Genomic DNA, 20,279 nt, shown 5'->3' with positions numbered 1-20,279 from the left:
AACAAAAGAGCAAAGGGAAGAAGCAGGAATATGAACAAAGGGTGGAAGCCTATAAAAATTTATGTCAATGATGGCTCAGGAGGTTCAAACATAAAGTATGCAGAAAGTTATAGAGTTTATGCTCTCAAAGGTGAAAAGCCTTCATTTAAGAACAGCTATTCTAACGCATATCCTCAAAAGTTAACGGATGGGGAAGTGGATGATATGAATGACAGCAAAAATATTAACAGAAATGGCGACAGAGATGCATGGAATTTGTTTACCATCAGTCAATTGAAGGTTAAACTTTAAAACAATGTGGTTCGTTCCCATGGAATATTTTTGACTTTAATGGTATTAGTCATGATATGAATCTCAAGGTATGAACGAGGAGAGATGAGAGACTTATATGCTTCCCAAATTTCTTCAAAAGGTAATGTTATACCTGACTGTTTCCAAATGAGTTCAATATCATAACGTGAGAAACCTTGAAAGATAACGAAGTCAGTTATGAGACGTTTTTATGTTTAAAGCAAGGAAACGCCATGTTTGCATAAGTATTGCTACAGTTTAAATGGTAATGTTGACTTTAGTTATGATGTTAGCTAATGGTGAGTCAGGCTTTGACACTAAACCTTTACCAGCGAAGTCGTCACAAACGAGCAGAGTGTTTGAAGGATATTTTTTGAAGGGGTATTTTGAAAGTTTTGATAGAATGTAGTTTGTAAGTCGTTTCATATCGTATACTCCTGAGTATTGACGTAAGTGGTGTTTGTCAATAATTCTTTCCATCTCTTCTGAAGTCTTTTGCATTCCTGACTGTATGAACTCTACAATAGCATAATATTTCCTCTTACGTCGAATGTAACGTTGAAGAAATTCAATGAGTTCACTGTCTGGAACTTTAACGACAGAGGCTTGAACTTTTGACATAAATGTTTTCGCTGTTGAATCCATAGAGTCTGAAGTTGCTGATATAATGATTTGGTCATAGTAAGAGTCGTTTCCTAAACGCTCTGTTATGAGTATATGACGAATGAGGTTGAATGTCTTACCTGAACCATCTTTCCACAATTAGAAATACACACCATTTGAACAGAACTCATAGTCCTTACTGAAAGGAAGAATGAGAGAACTGTTGAGCTTTTCACTGCTTTCATTCATGTCTTCATCTACGTCATGTATTAAAATGCTTCATTTTCTTCATTAAAAATGCAAGTCAGAAATATTCAGAACATAGCACCGAGTCTAACTGACAAGAGTATAAAGATATACTATGAACACGTTATGATGAAACCTACCAAAATTCAAGAAAGTCAGTATACTTATGAATATCCAAGACACTGGGTAGAGTATGTAGGAGGTGAGAAAGCTATTGAAATAAGACAAGTTAGAAGTATTCCAGCAGGAAGAACAATATTATTGAAGAACTTTAATGTTTTGAGGTATAATGATGAAACAAAGAAGCAAGATAGTTTTCCTGTTGCTGTGTATGTGAACCTAGACACAGGAGATGACATGAAAGTTTTTAACACAAAGCTTCAAACGGTAGTGAGAGAACAACTGACTGCGGAAGGACATCCATTACCTTCAGAAGTTACCATAGTATATAATTTTGAAACAAATGCAATAGATTTTAAAGTCGTCTCTGCAAAGAAGTCAGGTTTTACATTTAATGAAGCAGATGTATATTCGAATGAAAACTTCAAAGCTATTGCATGGTTAGATAATGACGATTGCTTTAAGAAAATATTTAAATTCAGTGACTCAACGATGTCAATAGATGACCTTCGTGGAATGTTACCATCGACGTTTACAGTAGAAGGTTCAGCAGGATTGCTTACAAGATTGTCAATTGGTGGTATTTGGTCTCGTGAGAACATTGTTATAAATCCAGTATAAGTGAATTTGCTGAAGAATCTATATTATGTCTTTCAAACTACATGTATTCGCCGCCGAAGCATTATAGTATAACAAACTTTGTCAGTAAGTTTAATATAAGACTTGTTGAACCTTCTTCAATGAAAGATGTTGTGCTACCCAAAGACGGAAAGGATGGACTCATTATTGAAATGATTTTAATAGCATATTAAATGAGCTTGTTTTTAAAGGTCATTCATGATGAAATAACTGTTGTAGAAGATGTTAGCAATTGTTCAGACATTTTGAAGCGTATAGATGAGATAAGAAAGAAGTTTATGAATGAGAATGTTTATGTTTCATTGACTTTCTCCAGTAAAGAGAACTTTTATGAGATAATATTGAAGAGAGATGATTTTAATATGGTGTAAATGGTAGCTTGGGCAGCTTTAGGCGCAATGGGAACAAAAGCATTAGCATTTGGAGCAAAAGCACTTGGGGCTTATGACGCAGTAAATAAAATGAGTGGAGGAAGGGTTTCGAAGACATTAGATGCAAATAAAGGGAAGATTGGAGGCTGGGTTGCAAAGAAGTTAAGATTAAATAAAATAGGGCTCATAAATAAAGCATCCAATTTGGTTGCGACTGAGTCAGAAAATGCTTTAGGAAAGGACGATGAGTTTGCAAAACACGCAAAAGACTTTAATGACCAGATGAAAGGTGAAACAATGCATTTAAATAGAGTCGATGGAACTAAAGAAAATGTTTCTTCTCCACCAGTAGTTCTTCCGTATGGTCCCTATGGAATGTATGGAAACCCTTACGAAAGACCATTTGACCCATTGACTGGTGGAAGTAACTGGTATCATTACGGACGAAGAAGAAAGACAGTTAAGCTGGAGACAGACGTGAAGAAAGCAACTAAAAAGAAACCAAGGAAGAGAGTTATAAAGCAATGAATTCAACAGGTTAGAAAACGTGTTAGAAAACGTGTTAGATCTAACATTCTAACATAAACATTATTTTTGCGCTATGTTTTCATACGTGTGAGGGTGGTGATATCATTAATTTTTAAGTTTATTTTTAAATAAATGACAGAACAAAAATAAAGCATATCTACTCAACAGGAATGAGACCCTTACTGACTATGTATTCGTTTAATGCTTGATGAAAACAATGGTACATATTATCGTATGGGTATACACAACGTCTGTTTCCATCGTCGTCGTATATGTAGAGCTCAAATCCAGTCCAACCTTCTTTTGTACAATATGTAGCTTTATTTAAGTATGCATTTATGTAGATAAGGCAATTTTCTTCATCGCTCCAGAAATAATTTTTGTTCTTTGTTGAAATAGTTTTCGTTCCTCTGCGACCATAAGGAATGTATGCAATGAACTTTGCGTCATAAGGGATTGTAATATATTCAGGGTTTCTTTCATCGTCAATGGGTCTGTCTTTGTTAAAATTCATGTTTCTCAGTTTTACTTGAGTTTTGAATAGTTCACGGAAACGTTCTGGGAAAGAGTCATAGTAAATGTAGTCGGACATTTCTTTGTAATGAAATAAAAATTTAAAAAAAAATAATAAGGTTATTTTTTATTTAGTGAGGACGGTAGTGAATTCGTTAGTGAAGTCGTTTATGTGTCAGATGGTTTTGTAAATATTTAAGGTTAAGTTGGTGTTATGGTTGTGTTGTAAAATATACGTTACTGGTTTCGTAAAGTGTCAAAACCGCTAAGTGGTGTACGGAGGCGCGCAGTGCCACAGTACACGACTTAGGGATACTAACTCACCTTTGGACACCCTATATTGTTTCTCTGAGATGATTCTATTTATATTATTCTCCATTTCTCTCTTTTTGAAAGAGGGATTTTATACAGTTAGTAAATGTCTATATTTTTTTTAATTTATTCGTCCTTTTATATCTATGATGATAAATTTGACTTTTTTGTTCATTGATTTAATTTATGATACAAAGTGTATTTATTAGTATCTTATTAGAATACATATATTTTGCATAATTAATGCGATCTATAAATATTTCAATATTATCAATTTTATAATCAATCAAATTAATAGCTGTGATATCGTATATATTATTAAAATTAACAGAAATTTATATTGACGCCTATTTAATCATTACCTTTTAAAAAATATGAATGAATTTTTTCTGATTTAAAAAAGTTTAAAGTATTTTAGCAAATATTACCTTATTTCATGCAATATTCCTTGAGAGTGAGATCATAGCAGCACAAAATCAATAGAGAGTCCAAATTCAAAATATTGATTCGATTATTTCCTAAAAATCAAGGGGGTTCTCAAGAATCCTATTACAAATTGAACAACAATTTTATATTATAATGTATAACTACATAGTGTATAAAAACGATTTTTGAATAATGAAAACCAAATAATATAGTGGCTAATCGCAAGCCCTTTTGTAATAAACAGAAATTCATCAAAAGTGACAGCTCTCAATTTTTTGACATTTGTAAATTCTAAATTGAATGAGAAAAATGAAATAATACTAAGCATAATACAATATTCTAGATTTAATTATAATTAGGGAAAAGTTAGTTTTGAGAGTACTTTTCATAGGCATATAGAATGAAATCTTCTGAAAAATAATATCACATAAACTCATATTATTTTCTAATATATAACTATTTTATATAAAAATCAAATTCAATGATCTTAAAAGCGAAGGATAAACCTCAAAATTTACGAATATAATGAGTGGGAATATAATGCTTATCTATCATAAAACCATATGAAATATCAATTTTTGCTTTACGCCTAATTTTTGACGACAATTAGCAAAAAATGTTAAATGTTAACACTCAGTCCATTTGAATATGAAAAATAAAATTGACTTTGATTAAATGTTTTTATTTATCATGCAATTCTTCTTGCGACCAAAGATTTGAATAAAAGTTCAAAAAATAAGATAGCTTAAAAAATAATATACGGTAGTGTTTACTAATAGATGAATAGTATATAAATTCTATTAAAATGGATTTGATCCAAAAAAATATATAAAATTTGATCATAAATAAAATCGTTTTAAATTACTTCTTCATTTAAATTACCCAGATTTTCCTTACTTTTACCACTCCCCATGTAATTTCTGGGGAAAACGATAATTCATTTTTTTTATGGATGAATAGATCGTTTTCCTAGAAAGGACCTCATATCTCTGGCTAAAAAGAGTGTCAGATCCTAAATAGATTATTGATCTAGTGTACAAATCCAATAAAAAGCCTATTTTTTTGGCTTTTTTGGTGCTCATTTTTTCGAAGATCTACATGAATATGGGGAAACCATCGGATTTTTTTGGTTAACCCACATCTTCATGTAGTCTGGACTATCTTTCCTCGAAGGACCTCTTTACGGGTGTAAAAACTCATAAAGTTCTCAAAAGATTCATTCTCGATCTCCATGCTGAAAGAATTTACAATAAAAAAGAGATCTACGCATCAAACTACAGCCATAAATGAACTGAACCCCTAAAGCTCAGCTCTTAGTTTATCAAAAACGTCGAAATCCTTCTCATTGCAATCAAATTTTCTCAATAACTCATAAGAAAAATCGAATTTTGATTAAGCCGATGTTATAGTATCAAAATACTACAAACTTGAGCAATCTCGAAATTGCCAGCAAAAGTTTGAAATTGCATTGCTCATATTTGTTTTGTAAACTAAAAATCTGCTTATATTATTCATTAATTTTTTATATATTATTCATATACTTTAATAAAAACAATACTATTTCACCTTAAAAATGAATTTCATAAGTCAATATTATTTTTTGAAAATGTATCAATTTTCGATTAAAACAACATGAGAATAAAATTTACGCAAAATTATTTTAAAAAATGGTTTTAAAAATTTACAATTGATTAAGAATAAGATTGGAAGAAGTTTTGAAGTTTAATTTTAAGAAAAAAAATTCGGATATTATTCATGGATCTAAGTAATCTGATATTTGAGTATCGGCACTAGGGCTGTACAAGATTTAAAAAAACATTGCCGGGTTACCGTAGAGGCCTAAAAAAATCGCGCCTCGGCGGCAAGCCGCCTCGGCATTAAGAATGCGCATCTAAATTTTTATATGTCCTTCTTTCTTTTATTTTTCCCTTCCCTTCCTTTTCTTTTTCTTTTTTCCCCTCCTCTTGCTCTCATTTACCTTTTTTTTCCTTTTCTCATCATTTTTCAAAATTTAAAATTTTTATCAAAAATCTTGCCTATAAAAGCAGATTATGGAACCTTTTAATGCCTCTTAATCAATATTATACAGCATAAAGCATATTAAATGAAAGTAATTACGTATAAATTTATTTTATTATCTTATTTATTAATTCTTTAGCATGTATTGTTTAATATTAACTTTTCTGTACATTAAATATGATATCTCCAAAGTATGAATGCCTTGTAACGAAACGAAAACTTAATTTTATGTTGAATATTTGTCACAAACATTAGATTATTAAAATATATGTTGGATATCCCTTAGTATGAGACTTCATGACTCTTGTTGTCTAACGTGAGCTTTGGATTGCAAGCTTGCTACAGCACATAAGTATTCTGTGGTTAAAAAAACCACATGAGCTTTAAAAACGATAAAACCAAAAATAATTGTTATAATTTAAATGAAGAAGTAATTTAAAACGATTTTATTTATGATCAAATTTTATATATTTTTTTGGATCAAATCCATTTTAATAGAATTTATATACTATTCATCTATTAGTAAACACTACCGTATATTATTTTTTAAGCTATCTTATTTTTTGAACTTTTATTCAAATCTTTGGTCGCAAGAAGAATTGCATGATAAATAAAAACATTTAATCAAAGTCAATTTTATTTTTCATATTCAAATGGACTGAGTGTTAACATTTAACATTTTTTGCTAATTGTCGTCAAAAATTAGGCGTAAAGCAAAAATTGATATTTCATATGGTTTTATGATAGATAAGCATTATATTCCCACTCATTATGTTCGTAAATTTTGAGGTTTATCCTTCGCTTTTAAGATCATTGAATTTGATTTTTATATAAAATAGTTATATATTAGAAAATAATATGAGTTTATGTGATATTATTTTTCAGAAGATTTTGTGTTCTTCTTCAAAATTTTATTTTTTTATTAAAAAGAATCTTTACGAAATATACATTTACTTTAATTAATATTTAAAAACGTGCTCTATTAAAAGTTCCAAAAATTCAATATTTTAGCTTTTCTGAGGTGTCACATTTGATGAATTTCTGTTTACAACACTTTAAATAGACTTAAGCAAATGAAAGCATATTCACATCGATTTACTCATAAATTGCAAGTTAAGAGAAAGAATCTTAGTTTTTGAATTCCAACGAGTATTTTTATCGAAAAATATCATGCGAGTACAATTAATTAACATATTTAAATGCAAATAATCATTTACGTTTAACTAGGTTTCTCACAATTTTTTTATGAAATTTAATGTAACAAATAATTTATGCTTGAATCAACCCTTTTTAGAACAAATTTCTGACAGTTCAATATTTTGTTTCCAATATTTTGAATAGTTTTCAATTTATTTAATTTGAAAATATAAAAATCATCGATAGATATGAATTTATTCCGATTCAACTTGAAGAAAATTGAATGTTTGAATGCATTCAAAAAAACAAAATATTCATATCTGCCTCAAAATTTTTTATATGCTTCTGGTGATTTTTTTCGAAATCGCCAGAAGCTGTCCTAATACAAGCATTCTAGAAATCGAAAATAATACAGAATTTGTTGAAGATTTCGCTTATCATGGTTGCATCGAAATTGAATCAGTTATTTTACCAAAATCCTTATTCAAGATTGGCATATACGCCTTTTGTGATTGTACGTCACTTGTGAATGTCACATTTCAAGACAATTTGACCACAATTTGTGATTATGCTTTTTATAATTGTTCAAAAATTCAGAATATTAATCTTCCATTATCACTCAGAACCATTGGAAAATCAGCATTTTCGGAATGCACTATGATTAAAATGCTTAATCTCCCTAATAATGTCAGTTCAATAGGAGAATATGCTTTTTATAACTGTCAGCAACTCTCAACAGTACGATTACCAAGTAACATCGAAATCTTAAACAGTTCTTTGTTTAAGTTCTGTCATAATTTGGAAAATGTGAATTTTCCACTCTTACTAAAATCGATTAGAAAGGTTGCATTTTATGGCTGCTTGAAACTTCAAGGCACAAAATTTACAAATCACCTCGAATCTATTGGCGAGTTTGCCTTTTTCAATTGCATTTCAATTGCAAGAATAACACTCCCACAATCGCTCAAAAATGTTAGTGAATATGCATTTTCAGGGTGTATTTCGTTAGAAAACGTTAGAATAAACGGGATTGAAGAAATACAGAATTATCAATTCTCAAATTGCATAAACTTACTTGAGATCGCATCCGAAACACCGTTAACAATGATTGGTGAGTACGCATTCTATAACTGTTCAAATCTGAAGATTGTACCAGATCTCAGTTCAGTTTTATACATTGGACAATTTGCATTTTACAAATGCTCTCAAATTGAAATTTTTAAAAAGTTTTCAAATTCGATTAAATCAATAGAAAATTGCACATTCTATAGATGTGAGTCCTTATCATCATTGGTTCTTCCGAATACTATTGAATACATCGGAGAATCATCTTTTTCTGGATGTATAAACTTAGAATTAGTTTTTCCGGATTCTCTTATTGAAATTGCTGATTATTCATTCTATAATTGCAAAATTGGATTATCATTAGTATTACCAGATAGTATAATAAGGATAGGAGAGGCAGCATTTAGTAAATGCAAAGAAATAACACAAATTCAAATGTCAAAAAATGTTGAAATTATTGGGAAATATACATTTAGTTATTGTGAACATTTGGAATCAATAACATTATCAGGAAATATAACAACGATTCCCAGAGCATGTTTTTATAATTGTTTTGCATTAGAAAGTATTGAATTTGGCAAACAATTGAGAAGAATCGAAAATGGAACATTTTTCAATTGTACGAACTTGTTATTTTTTGAATTACCAGGAACACTTGAACATATTGGAGATTTTGCATTCTACAATTGTCAAACAATAGATTATGTAACCATTCCTGAATTTGTTACTGAGATCAGGTATTCAACATTCTATAAATGCATTTCAGTATCAGATTTCACATTGCCATCGAAATTGAGAAAAATTGGTGATTATTCATTCTACAGATGTTCAGAACTCCAATCAATTGTTTTACCAAAGCATCTAGAGTCAATAGGAGAAAAAGCATTTTATAAGTGTTATAGATTAAACTCAATATATGTTAATACAGCAAAAGACATTACAGAACAAATTGACAATAGTTCTTTTACTTTTTGCAATTCATTTGCCCACATTTACTTTTTCAATGTTGGATTGTGTATGCTAAGAATGAACAAGACATTGTGCAATCAGATAGAAACAATAACATTTGATGTAGAGAAACTTCAGTATATTCCAACATTAAACCATTTTCCTCATTTGTCTTATTTGAAAATTAGAAGTGTAATGAATTCTTTAATCATTCAAAATAACTTCATTTCCACAGATCAAGAACTTATCATTGATATAAGATGTGACATTAATCAAATTGAAAGTTATGCGTTCAATGATTGTCCTATTGTTTTGTTTATCTATTGTGGAAAATCGTTATTAAATGGTCAGTTTTTGAAAAATACAAAATTCTGTGAAAAAGTAATTGCTTCAGCAGAATATCCATCACAAAAACTTGGTGGAGTAGAGATCACAGAGAGAAACGAAGACTGTGCTTATAATGAAGGTGATTTCGAACCAAGAATGTTTGATACAGATTTAGAAAACGGTAATTCTTCATCTTCTTCATCATATTCAGATTTTGAAATCTCTTCTTCATCTTCATCATCAGAAAAGTCTAATTCTTCGGAAAATGTTGATGATAATGCAGATGGTGATATTCCAATGCCTACACCAATTATTAAAGGAAAAACTGAAGAAGAAATAGAAGAAGAGATGAGGAGAAAGAGGATATTATTTGGTGTTATGATTGCAATATCAATTGTAGTTGCTTTTATTGTTATTGGTGTATTTGTTTACATCAAATATTTTAAGACAAAGTCAGAGCCAATAGATCATAATGAAGAACTCAATGAAGACGGTAAAGAGCTCGAAGAACTTGATAATCCTATCTAATTATAATGAATTTATTTAATACTTGTTTATTAATAAACATTTACCATGATATACTATTGTAAAATCTGAAGAATTTTTCTTACAAAAAACATCACTTATAAAAATGCTCATTTGTGAATCTGAGTTATCATTTAATATTGACATTATTAAATCATACAGTGGCTGATAACAATTACGTGATAAGCATATGGACAGTCAAATTGACAAGTTAAAAATGATAAGTTCACACTGAATTGAAAGCTTACAACTTCTAATGGAAATTCACAAAAATATTGAGAATTCTTCATCTTCATCATCTTAAGATTTTGAAATAATTTCTTAAGGGTCGAGTATACTAAATCACTTCACTTCTTCTCCAACGCAATTATGATATAGTACATATATAAAAGAACTGTTATTAGATCTGAATTTGAAAATCTAATGAAAAGCGGAAAATATGTATACAAAATTAGAACAATATTGGTAATTCATGCCTGTAAAAGCGAATAGTAGAAGCGACCCTTAATTAGATTACTTATTGATCATGAAAGGGAAAAAAAGGTATTATTAAATTAAGACAAGAATAATTCATCGTCATCATTTCTTAATTAGAGATTGTTGACATACATTACTTTATTGATCATTGATTAATAAAAAAAGTATTATTAAATTAAGACAAGAATCTAAATAATAAGTAAAATTATTTATCATACTTAACAAGTTCCCTCTCGAAGTAGGATGCGGCGGAGTGAGTCATTGTGACGTTGTATTCAACGGACTGAATGACAGAGTTATCCTTCGGCAGAGAGAGGAGGACGTGGTGCATGTACGCGGCTACAGAGCAGACTTTCTCCGGGTTCACGTGCATGAACAGAATCAGTGTCATCGGAAGCCAGTGGTCGGCGCCGATCTCTTTCAGTCCCTGGTACGAAAGGACGTTGATGATCGCACTCAGTGACCTGTCGATCCACTCCGAAATCGGGAGAGCTGAGTCCTCAGCGAAGGCCCTCCTCAAATGGCTGGCAGGAAGTCCCATCAACGACGGATCTTCCTTGAAAATGGTGAGGAAATTCAAGTTGTTTGACGCGTGCAATTCTTCCAAGTGTTCTTCAATCATTTTGTGGACTTTTGCGTCTTTTTCAACTATATCAGGATGATGTTTCATGAACTCACTCAATGTAACAATCTTCGTGAGCTTGTTGTATATAATTGGAAGGAAAATCTCTCTTTGTACAGCGAATTTCTTCGATTCTGCAAATTCACTGAATGATTTAACGATGGAAATATAAGTTTGAGAGAATTTCTTAGGTTCAAGACACAATTGGGCAACATTGGCTGCGGCTTCTTTGAACGGTTTGGTCGCTTGGTCCCACAAATTGAAGAATGCCATTTGTCTCGTTTGCAACAAAAAGGAAATCGCCTGGGAACAGTGGAGTTGCATGACTTTGAAGACATCGTTGGATGCACTCGTGCTTAATGTGTCTTTGCGGTGTGTCATGCGGAGATCATAGGCCTTTTTGAGCAAATCAAGATAATATTTCACATCATCTGGGGCGTTGTACTGCTGCTTGAGGTTTTTGAATGCGTCAAGCTTAAGTTCGTATTGGAGACGTGAGGATCCGGCATGCAGAGCAATGGCAAACTCAAATGTTCCGATTATATCAGATTCAATGCGGGAAACATCGAGTTGAATGATCAGTGACCTGATCAATGATTCAAACGGATCGGCAACCGATTCGTTTTCTGTAGTTGTCGTTTGGTTTTGAGAAATTGAACGAGTTATTGGAATTTGATAGACTCCTTCGCTTTCTGGAGGTGGAATATCACAGCCTGCGATGGATGTGAAGACTTTGATGTCGCTCTTGAAGAAATAAGCAACAACATTGTTATGAGATAAAATATTCTCGAGATCTTGCTCGTGAGGAAGATGTAAGATCGTATTCGATGTGTTCTTTAAGAATTCAACAAGTTCTTCGATGTTTGATTTGTTTTCTTCGATGGATGGAATTAAATATTCGAAAGTACGAGTTTCGTTTGAAGGAAGTAAGCCATGGATTGACGGTTTTGTTAGAAGATGCATGAGAATGCAATCTATGAAGAATTGTGTTGGGTTTTCTGTTTTAGAAATGAGTTCACGTAAAATTGCCGGGAAAAAGAAGGATCTAGACTTAAATAAGTCAAGAATTGCTTGTAGGTTACCTTGTTCGGCTAATACTTTGGCGGCATCTGCTTGAATGGAGCTGAGAAATACGAAAAACATTTGATGAACTAATAATAACCGAGTAATTGATGGTTGGTGCTTAGAATCTACTAAGAGCAAGAAGTTAATAAAATTCATTGCTTCTTCGTAGCTCCATAAGCATGAAAATGCTGCTGGAAGAAAAGAAAAGACAATATAGTTTTCATCTTGAGGATTTGAATCGATATACTGAGAAATTTTGTCGGCAAATTGTTTGTTGTTGTCTGGTTTGAGCAGATCAGCGAGATAGCTCTGATACTTTCTCGCCATATCTGTCGAAAAACCTTGAGGAATCGTCTTTGATAGCGCTTGAAGATCGGGAATTTCTATGATTTTATCTGTCTTTGTTTGTTCCAATACTGCGAGATGCAATGAGAAAACTTTTCTTGATAATGAAATAACATTTTTGATCGAATCAAATGATTCTTTGTCGAATAATTTTGCTTGTTGAAGTTCGATATCGAAGAATGCTTGTTCTCTGTGTAAAAGTTGTCTAAGATAATCAAGCTCCTCAGTTAAGTTGTCTTTACTCATTTTCAAATTCCAAAAAAGGTGACATTTCATAGAACTTTCTGAAATATAGTTAGTTATGAAAACTTCATAATTTAGATCATTACTACGTGTGATTTCTGAATTATACTTAATTTTCCCTTTATGCTAAATATGCCAATCAAATTTGAAAGAAATATTTTGTCACTTTTCCAGATTTGTTATGTATATTTCTTTTCACTAAATCAAATACCACCACTTTGAAGAAATTCCGTCTGTTTTCACAAAATGAAATTTGATTTAATTCTTAGAGTTTTTTTCTTTAATTTTTTAGTTTTAAATTTTTTTTGGAAGTAAAAACAATGATTTGAATAAAATTAATACTATGGATGAACAATAATATACAATCTCTATTATATTTATGAGTTTTATGTTCTGATTCTAACAATAATTATAATTATATTCAATACTTCTTTTATTTCAATACCATAATGGATTGTTAACATTTAGAAAAGCTACCTAAAATATTGTATAAACAAAGTTTACGTTTAATTCATCTATAGCAAAAAATCTTTATTTAAAGAATCCATCTATTTGTTTCTGCTTCGTATGACCTTTAGTTGTCTTTCCTTTAGGTGAAGCTTTAGATTTTCCTTTTGGCGAAGCACTCTTTGAGATTTCTAATTGAGCTTTTGAAATATCATCTACATCATTCAAAACTTCACTAGCTTTCTTCATATCTGCTTTGGAAGTTTCTTCTATTTCATTAGCTTTCTTTTCATCATTTTCTTTTTGTTTGTTTTCTTCTTCTATTCTTTTCATCTCTTCATTTTCTTTTTGAATTCTTTCTGCTTCTTCTTTAGCCTTCTTCTCTTCTTCTTCCTTCTGTTTATTCTGTTGTTCTTCAATTAATTTCTTTTCTTCCTCTTCTTTTTGTTTCATTTCTTCAGCTTCATTTTGTGCTCTTAATTCTTCTTCTACTTTCTTTTTCTCTTCTTCTTCCTTTTGTCTCATTTCAGCTTCTTTCTGTTTCTTAAGTTCTTCTTCATATTTCTTTATCATTTCTAATTCCATCTTCTTCTTGATTTCATCCTCAACCATTTGCTTTGCAATAACAGGTGAAGCAATAGTTGCAACTTTCTTTGTAGTAGTTTTAGCAGGTGATTTAGCCTTTCTACTTCTCTTAGGCTTAGGTTCTTCAGGTAATTCGTTTGCTTCAATTGTTTCAACCTTTGAAACATCTTCGATATTTACCTGCGGAACATTGATTTTGAACTGTAACAATTCATCTGGATTAATTGGTTCTGTTGGTTCACCTGGTGGTTCTTCCTTTGTATTCTTTGCTTTTCTCTTAGGTGTTGTAGCTCTTTTAGTTTGCTTCTTTGGCTTTGCTTCTACAGGTGGAGGCAAAGCTGCATTTAAAGTAGCTATTAAGTCAATTTGTTCAGTTGTAGCTGTATTTGGATCATTAGAAGGATCTTGAGGAACATCTGGTTGAACTGCAGTTGGAAGAGGGAATGAATTGTTTATTTGTGCTTCTTCTTGAGGAACAGCCTCTTTAGCTGCTGCTTTACCTCTCCTTCCTCCTTTTGGTTTTGGTGCTGGTTTTGGAGCTTCAGTCTTCCTGTTTCCTCTTCTTGTTTGCATTCTTGTTGTCATTGTACTCGTTGATTGTTCTTCAACTGGCTGCTCTTGACCAACCTGTGGCTGACCTTCTTCGACTGGCTGTTGTTGGGCGTTTTCTTCTGTAGCAATTGTTTGTTCTTGTGGTGGAATTTCTAATTTTGCCGCTTTTCTTGGCTGACGAGGTTTCTTTGGAGTTTGTTTCTTTACTTGAATCGGTTTGATTTCTTCTACAGGAGCCGCTTGTTCAACTGGCTTTGTTTCCTGATCAGGAGTTACTTCATTTGGTTTGTCTTCTGTTGCAGTTTCAGTTGTGGCTGCATTATTTTTATCCCAATTATCAAATCCATTTGAGAGTTCCAAGAAATGGCTCAGAGACTGAGTAATGCTTGTTGTCTTTTGAGGAATAACTGGTGGCAATTCAGGTGTTTCAATTGGTAAAGGCTCTTCAGGTTTCTTGCGCTTCTTTGATGTTTCTTCTTCTTGTGAATCTTCTTCTTCAGGAAGAATAATTTCATCAGAAATTTCTTCTTCTGGTAAATCAATATCAGCATCATCAGATTCATCATCCTCGAGTTTGGAACGAGACCTAGACTTCTTGTGATGTTGAACAGCTTCTGTTGGAGCTGGTTTAGGTCTATTAGCATCTTGATATTCTTTAGTTTCTTTGATTTTTTCAAGCATTTCAGGGCTGCGTTCAGCAATTAAGTTTAATGTTCTATCATAGAGTTCTTGCATAGGTACATCACAGTATTTTTCTAAATCTTCGCTTTTACGAGCTAGCATTTGCTTGACCAAAATCATCGCATTATTACCAGATGGATCTTGAAGATAGAAGTCGAAAAGTTCAAAATATGTTGCAGAGAACTTCTCACTATCATGATATATAAGAGAATCTGTGAATTGACGCTCTAAATCAGCGAGCGTTTGAATTTGTGTTGGTGGAATCAAAAATCTTGGGAATTTAACATTGTATCCAACCCAAAAGTTGGCAGATTTAGACCAACGAACTGCAAAGTCTTTGAAGAAGATAATTGGTGAAATATCACCATTTGGTAATTCATTAGTAATTTCAACTTTCTTGATTTCAGGCATTTCACCATAGTATTGAACATGAAGAACATCATGTAATTCAGCTGGGTTAGATAAACTCCAGATTGTAACGGTCTTTCTTTGTGAAATGCAGAGGATAAAATTGTTAGCAAATGATCTAAGATATCTGATACCTCCTTCAACGCGCATTGCCGGCAAGCATGGCAAGCCAAACTCTGCATCAATAAATTGTATTGAAGAATCTTCAAGTCCAACAATGATTGTATCATTGCAGTAACACATTGAAGTAACTAATAATGGAAAGAAACATGGTTGATCCCAAACGCAAACGTTATACTTAAGCTTTAATAAATATGAGGTTCTATCGATTGATTTAATTTGATACCATATATTTTTATCAACAGGATCTATAACAGAGAAGTATTTTTTTGATAATTCTGAATCGTCTTCAGTTGGAGCAGTAATATTTAACAGAGTTACTTCAATTCCGAGTTCAGCTTCATTATTAGCTATTGAACTCACAAGAATAGGGCAAATAACATCATTTTCTTGCTCATTATCTTGTTGTAAAGTTAAAATCTCCTCAGGTGAAAACATTGTCATGGACGTTTATTAATTCAAATCTCATTCATTACATAGGATTTCAGTATAAGGAAAAGAAATTTCGTAATAAAAGGAAGAACTATATTAAAGGTTCGTATATTTAAATGGAAATTGATGAACCAATTTTTTTATCAGTTCCAAAATGGAATTTATGCGTTATAATTCTAATGTACTACTATAAAAAATCAATTTCATCAGATTAACAAATTCATTAATGAAACTCTTGGGGAGATTGTTAGACATTTCCCGAAAGTTTGGACACTTTCTGAAAGGGATTGTTGTCTGCAAGGTACTACACTATATCAAGGGGTAAAAAAGGGGTTGGCGTCCTAAGGCCGCCTAACGTAAATTTCTCAAAATTGTGATATTTACATCACATTTTTGAGAGGTTTATGGGCGTCCTAAGCGAAAATTGAATAGCTGGAGCGTCCCGAATTTTCATTCTAAGATTTAAATATATAAGATTTAAATATATAAGATTTAAATATATAAGATTTAAATATATAAGATTTAAATATATAAGATTTAAATATATAAGATTTAAATATATAAGATTTAAATATATAAGATTTAAATATATAAGATACTTTAGTGTAATGAATGCAATATAAAAATTCAATTTTTATCATTTTAACTTAAGGCTGCACTTACGCCCATTTGACATTAATTCAAATTTTTGACAACTAGGGTGAAGCGCCATTGAAACCTAACCTTAAACATCTGAATTGAAGGCCGTGTCATAGGGGCGTAAGTGCACCCTTAAAAGAAATTTTTTAAATTGTTGTTGATTTATTGTAATCTTTCCAGACAATATGTTTGAAATCAACTATGCGAAATAAGAAGTTCGGCCATTTCTTTTCTATTTTTCCTTGCTGCGATATGAAGTGCGGCTTTTCCATCTTTATCTTTTTCATTAACATTTGCACCATGTGAAATAAGAAGTTCGGCCATTTCTTTACTATTGTTATATGCTGCCTCATGAAGGGCGGTTTTTCCATCTTTATCTTTTTCATTGATATTTACACCATGAGAAATAAAAAGTTCGGCTGTTTCTTTCTTATTGTTTCTTACTGCCAGATGAAGTGCGGTTCTTCCTTCTTCATTTTTTTTCATTAACATTTGCACCATGCGAAATAAGAAGTTCGACCATTTCTTTACTATTTTTCCTTGTTACAAAATGAAGAACGGTTTCTCCATCTTTATCTTTTTCATTGATATTTGCACCATGCGAAATAAGAAGTTCGACCATTTCTTTATTATTTTTCCTTGCTGCGATATGAAGTGTGGTTTCTCCATCTTTACCTTTTTCATTAACATTTGCACCATGCGAAATAAGAAGTTCGACCATTTCTTTACTATTTTTCCTTGTTACAAAATGAAGAACGGTTTCTCCATCTTTATCTTTTTCATTGATATTTGCACCATGCGAAATAAGAAGTTCGACCATTTCTTTACTATTTTGCCATGCTGCAATATAAAGTGCAGTTTTTACGTCTTTATCTTTTTCATTGATATTTGCATCAAATGAAAGGAAATGATCTAAAAGGGATGGAATATTAAACATCACTGAATAAACCAAGCATTGGCTAATGTCATTAGTTTGATCGAAATAAACTAAAAATGATTCAAGATTCTTGTAAATTCCACAGTATTCTAAATCGATCTCTATATTGTACTCATTCATCAAGAATGTAACATAATCAATGTTGTGTGAAATAATTGCATATTTCATGCAGTGTTCATCTGGATCCTGATATAGGGTGTCCAAAGGTGCGTTTAGCACACCGCTCTATATGAGACTATTAAAGGAGATATATGCTGATTATAAATATATAATAAAAAATATGAATATATGTATATGATGAGTATGTTGTATTTTGGCGCCATGCCGGGATATAAAATGAATTTTGAGACAAGAGGCGGTTTCGCGGGAAATTTTGGCAGGATTTTTTTCATTTTTTTAATGAATCATAAAGAAAACATCCTCGCTCTTGCAAAAAAATGCAAAGACTGTAAAAAAGTCTACGAGACATTGGTAAAATGCTTCGGTATGGATGCTCCTAGCTATTCCACTGTAACGTATCATGTTAGGATGTATCACTTCATGAACAAAAAGGCGCCCATCATAAAAATTGACAAAAAATCGCCGGATCAAAGAAAAATTAAAGCAATTCTTCAAGCGCTAGATGAAGACCCAAGAGCATCACTCAGAAGGATAGAGGAGATGACAAAGATACCACGTACAACAGTCAGTTATTATCTGCACAATTATTTGAACTACAAACTAGCGTATACACGTTGGGTTCCGCACAACCTTAATTCAGTTCAAAAAAAATCTAGAGTCCAATCTTCGAAAGAGCTCCTCTCTATATTGGGTGCGTATCAATCCAAGAAGTTTCGCTTTTTAGTAACAGGGGACGAGAGTTAGTATCCCTATCTTGGGTACGGCGGCACTGCGTTCCACCTTACCCAAGATAACGGTTTGACACTTTACAAAACCGCTAATGTATATTTTACAACACAAACACAAACACTAACTTAACCTTAAATATTTACAAAACCACCAACCACTTCACCTCACCAACATTTCGCTAACGACTTCACTAATGAAAAAATAAACGTTCTCACTAACGTTCCCACTAATGTTCTCATTTACAAAAGTATTGCAGCGCTTCCCATTGCTGTGCTTCACACAATAGTTCATATTCTTCAGTATCGCTGCTGTCACTCCAATCGTCAGAGTCAAAGTCACTGTCAAAATAAATGTTAGTAAGTTTTGACAAAGCTAATGAAACACGCTTACCGTTTGTATCTATTGCTTTTATATATCTCCCATTATGTTTGTTGTCATAAATGCTTAAACTAACTTTACCCTTTCTCCCTCGTATCTGATAGAATGTATTTTCACGAGGAACGAAGAACAAGTTCTTGAACTCATGACCGTTGTAGTTTGTTATCTCAATAGTTTTCGTCATTACATCCAAATAAAAATTTTCAGTAAAAATAAAACTAACGTTAAAAATTTCTCATAACATAAACGTTCTCATTACTTTATAACTCTCTTCCTTGGTTTCTTTTTAGTTGCTTTCTTCACGTCTGTCTCCAGCTTAACTGTCTTTCTTCTTCGTCCGTAATGATACCAGTTACTTCCACCAGTCAATGGGTCAAATGGTCTTTCGTAAGGGTTTCCATACATTCCATAGGGACCATACGGAAGAACTACTGGTGGAGGAAGAGTTCCATCGACTCTATTTAAATGCATTGTTTCACCTTTCATCTGGTCATTAAAGTCTTTTGCGTGTTTTGCAAACTCATCGTCCTTTCCTAAAGCATTTTCTGACTCAGTCGCAACCAAATTGGATGCTTTATTTATGAGTCCTATTTTATTTAATCTTAACTTCTTTGCAACCCAGCCTCCAATCTTTCCTTTATTTGCATCTAATGTCTTCGAAACTCTTCCTCCACTCATTTTATTTACTGCGTCATAAGCCCCAAGTGCTTTTGCTCCAAATGCTAATGCTTTTGTTCCCATTGCGCCTAAAGCTGCCCAAGCTACCATTTACACCATATTAAAATCATCTCTCTTCAATATTATCTCATAAAAGTTCTCTTTACTGGAGAAAGTCAATGAAACATAAACATTCTCATGGACTTCGTCCTCGCCGCGTTGCGGCTTCATAAACTTCTTTCTTATATCATCTATTCGCTTCAAAATGTCTGAACAATTGCTAACATCTTCTACAACAGTTATTTCATCATGAATGACCTTCAAGAACAAGCTCATTTAATATGCTATTAAAATCATCTCAATAATGAGTCCATCCTTTCCATCTTTAGGTAGCACAACATCTTTCATTGAAGAAGGTTCGACAAGTCTTATGTTAAACTTACTGACAAAGTTTGTTATACTATAATGCTTCGGTGGCGAATACATGTAGTTTGAAAGACATAATATAGATTCTTCAGCAAATTCACTTATACTGGATTTTATAACAATGTTCTCACGAGACCAAATACCACCAATTGACAATCTTGTAAGCAATCCTGCTGAACCTTCAACTGTAAACGTCGATGGTAACATTCCACGAAGGTCATCTATTGACATCTTTGAGTCACTGAATTTAAATATTTTTTAAAGCAATCGTCATTATCTAACCATGCAATAGCTTTGAAGTTTTCATTCGAATATACATCTGCTTCATTAAATGTAAAACCTGACT

At 32.1% G+C, this 20,279-nt stretch overlaps 6 protein-coding genes and 2 pseudogenes across 8 annotated transcripts, besides 14 other annotated features; 4 read left to right on the top strand and 4 right to left on the bottom strand.

Moving 5' to 3' along the window:
• Positions 1 to 3,632: part of a mobile genetic element that runs on past the window's edge.
• On the top strand, positions 1,267 to 2,072 carry TVAGG3_0169940 (annotated as a pseudogene). Its single transcript has one exon. A coding segment is annotated over exon 1 (806 nt).
• On the top strand, positions 2,271 to 2,556 carry TVAGG3_0169930 (protein of unknown function, DUF4107 family; the record flags this gene model as incomplete). Its single annotated transcript, XM_001580160.2, has 1 exon — positions 2,271 to 2,556. A coding segment is annotated over one exon (286 nt), but the record flags the coding sequence as incomplete, so codon positions are not given.
• On the bottom strand, positions 2,956 to 3,390 carry TVAGG3_0169920 (uncharacterized protein; the record flags this gene model as incomplete). Its single annotated transcript, XM_001580159.1, has 1 exon — positions 2,956 to 3,390. One exon carries the CDS (start codon positions 3,388 to 3,390, stop codon positions 2,956 to 2,958), a length of 435 nt encoding a protein of 144 aa, XP_001580209.1.
• Positions 3,391 to 3,632: a terminal%2Cinverted (terminal inverted repeat of Maverick-2 transposon ID:TVAGG3_0169910).
• Positions 3,633 to 4,283: 651 nt separating this feature from the next.
• Positions 4,284 to 4,320: a mobile genetic element.
• Positions 4,284 to 4,320: a terminal%2Cinverted (terminal inverted repeat of Banshee-A3 transposon ID:TVAGG3_0169900).
• Positions 4,321 to 5,839: 1,519 nt separating this feature from the next.
• Positions 5,840 to 6,032: a mobile genetic element.
• A 1,051-nt stretch (positions 6,033 to 7,083) lies between these two features.
• Positions 7,084 to 7,121: a mobile genetic element.
• Positions 7,084 to 7,121: a terminal%2Cinverted (terminal inverted repeat of Banshee-A3 transposon ID:TVAGG3_0169880).
• Positions 7,122 to 7,544: 423 nt separating this feature from the next.
• Positions 7,545 to 10,073, top strand: TVAGG3_0169870 (antigen BSP-related family; the record flags this gene model as incomplete). The annotated part of the gene is made up of 1 exon (XM_001580158.1): positions 7,545 to 10,073. One exon carries the CDS (start codon positions 7,545 to 7,547, stop codon positions 10,071 to 10,073), a length of 2,529 nt encoding a protein of 842 aa, XP_001580208.1.
• Positions 10,074 to 10,683: 610 nt separating this feature from the next.
• TVAGG3_0169860 (uncharacterized protein) lies at positions 10,684 to 13,016 on the bottom strand (the record flags this gene model as incomplete). Its single annotated transcript, XM_001580157.1, has 1 exon — positions 10,753 to 12,825. The coding sequence occupies one exon, from the start codon at positions 12,823 to 12,825 to the stop codon at positions 10,753 to 10,755; it is 2,073 nt and encodes a 690-aa protein (XP_001580207.1).
• A 290-nt stretch (positions 13,017 to 13,306) lies between these two features.
• On the bottom strand, positions 13,307 to 16,059 carry TVAGG3_0169850 (WD40 repeat-like family; the record flags this gene model as incomplete). Its single annotated transcript, XM_001580156.1, has 1 exon — positions 13,354 to 16,059. The coding sequence occupies one exon, from the start codon at positions 16,057 to 16,059 to the stop codon at positions 13,354 to 13,356; it is 2,706 nt and encodes a 901-aa protein (XP_001580206.1).
• A 308-nt stretch (positions 16,060 to 16,367) lies between these two features.
• Positions 16,368 to 16,583: a mobile genetic element.
• Positions 16,584 to 16,623: 40 nt separating this feature from the next.
• Positions 16,624 to 16,697: a mobile genetic element.
• Positions 16,695 to 16,821: a mobile genetic element.
• Positions 16,818 to 16,887: a mobile genetic element.
• Positions 16,888 to 17,158: 271 nt separating this feature from the next.
• On the bottom strand, positions 17,159 to 17,791 carry TVAGG3_0169800 (ankyrin repeat and SOCS box-containing protein 4 family; the record flags this gene model as incomplete). Its single annotated transcript, XM_001580154.1, has 1 exon — positions 17,159 to 17,791. The coding sequence occupies one exon, from the start codon at positions 17,789 to 17,791 to the stop codon at positions 17,159 to 17,161; it is 633 nt and encodes a 210-aa protein (XP_001580204.1).
• A 24-nt stretch (positions 17,792 to 17,815) lies between these two features.
• Positions 17,816 to 17,843: a terminal%2Cinverted (terminal inverted repeat of Mariner transposon ID:TVAGG3_0169780).
• Positions 17,816 to 18,481: a mobile genetic element.
• Positions 17,912 to 18,481, top strand: TVAGG3_0169790 (annotated as a pseudogene). Its single transcript has one exon. A coding segment is annotated over exon 1 (570 nt).
• A 1,365-nt stretch (positions 18,482 to 19,846) lies between these two features.
• Positions 19,847 to 20,279: part of a mobile genetic element that runs on past the window's edge.

The sequence above is a fragment of the Trichomonas vaginalis genome, chromosome IV (genome assembly GCF_026262505.1).
Source record: "Trichomonas vaginalis G3 chromosome IV, whole genome shotgun sequence".
Lineage (NCBI taxonomy): Eukaryota > Parabasalia > Trichomonadida > Trichomonadidae > Trichomonas > Trichomonas vaginalis.
Note: the sequence above shows the minus strand (reverse complement) of the source record. Positions and strands in the feature narration are given on the sequence as shown.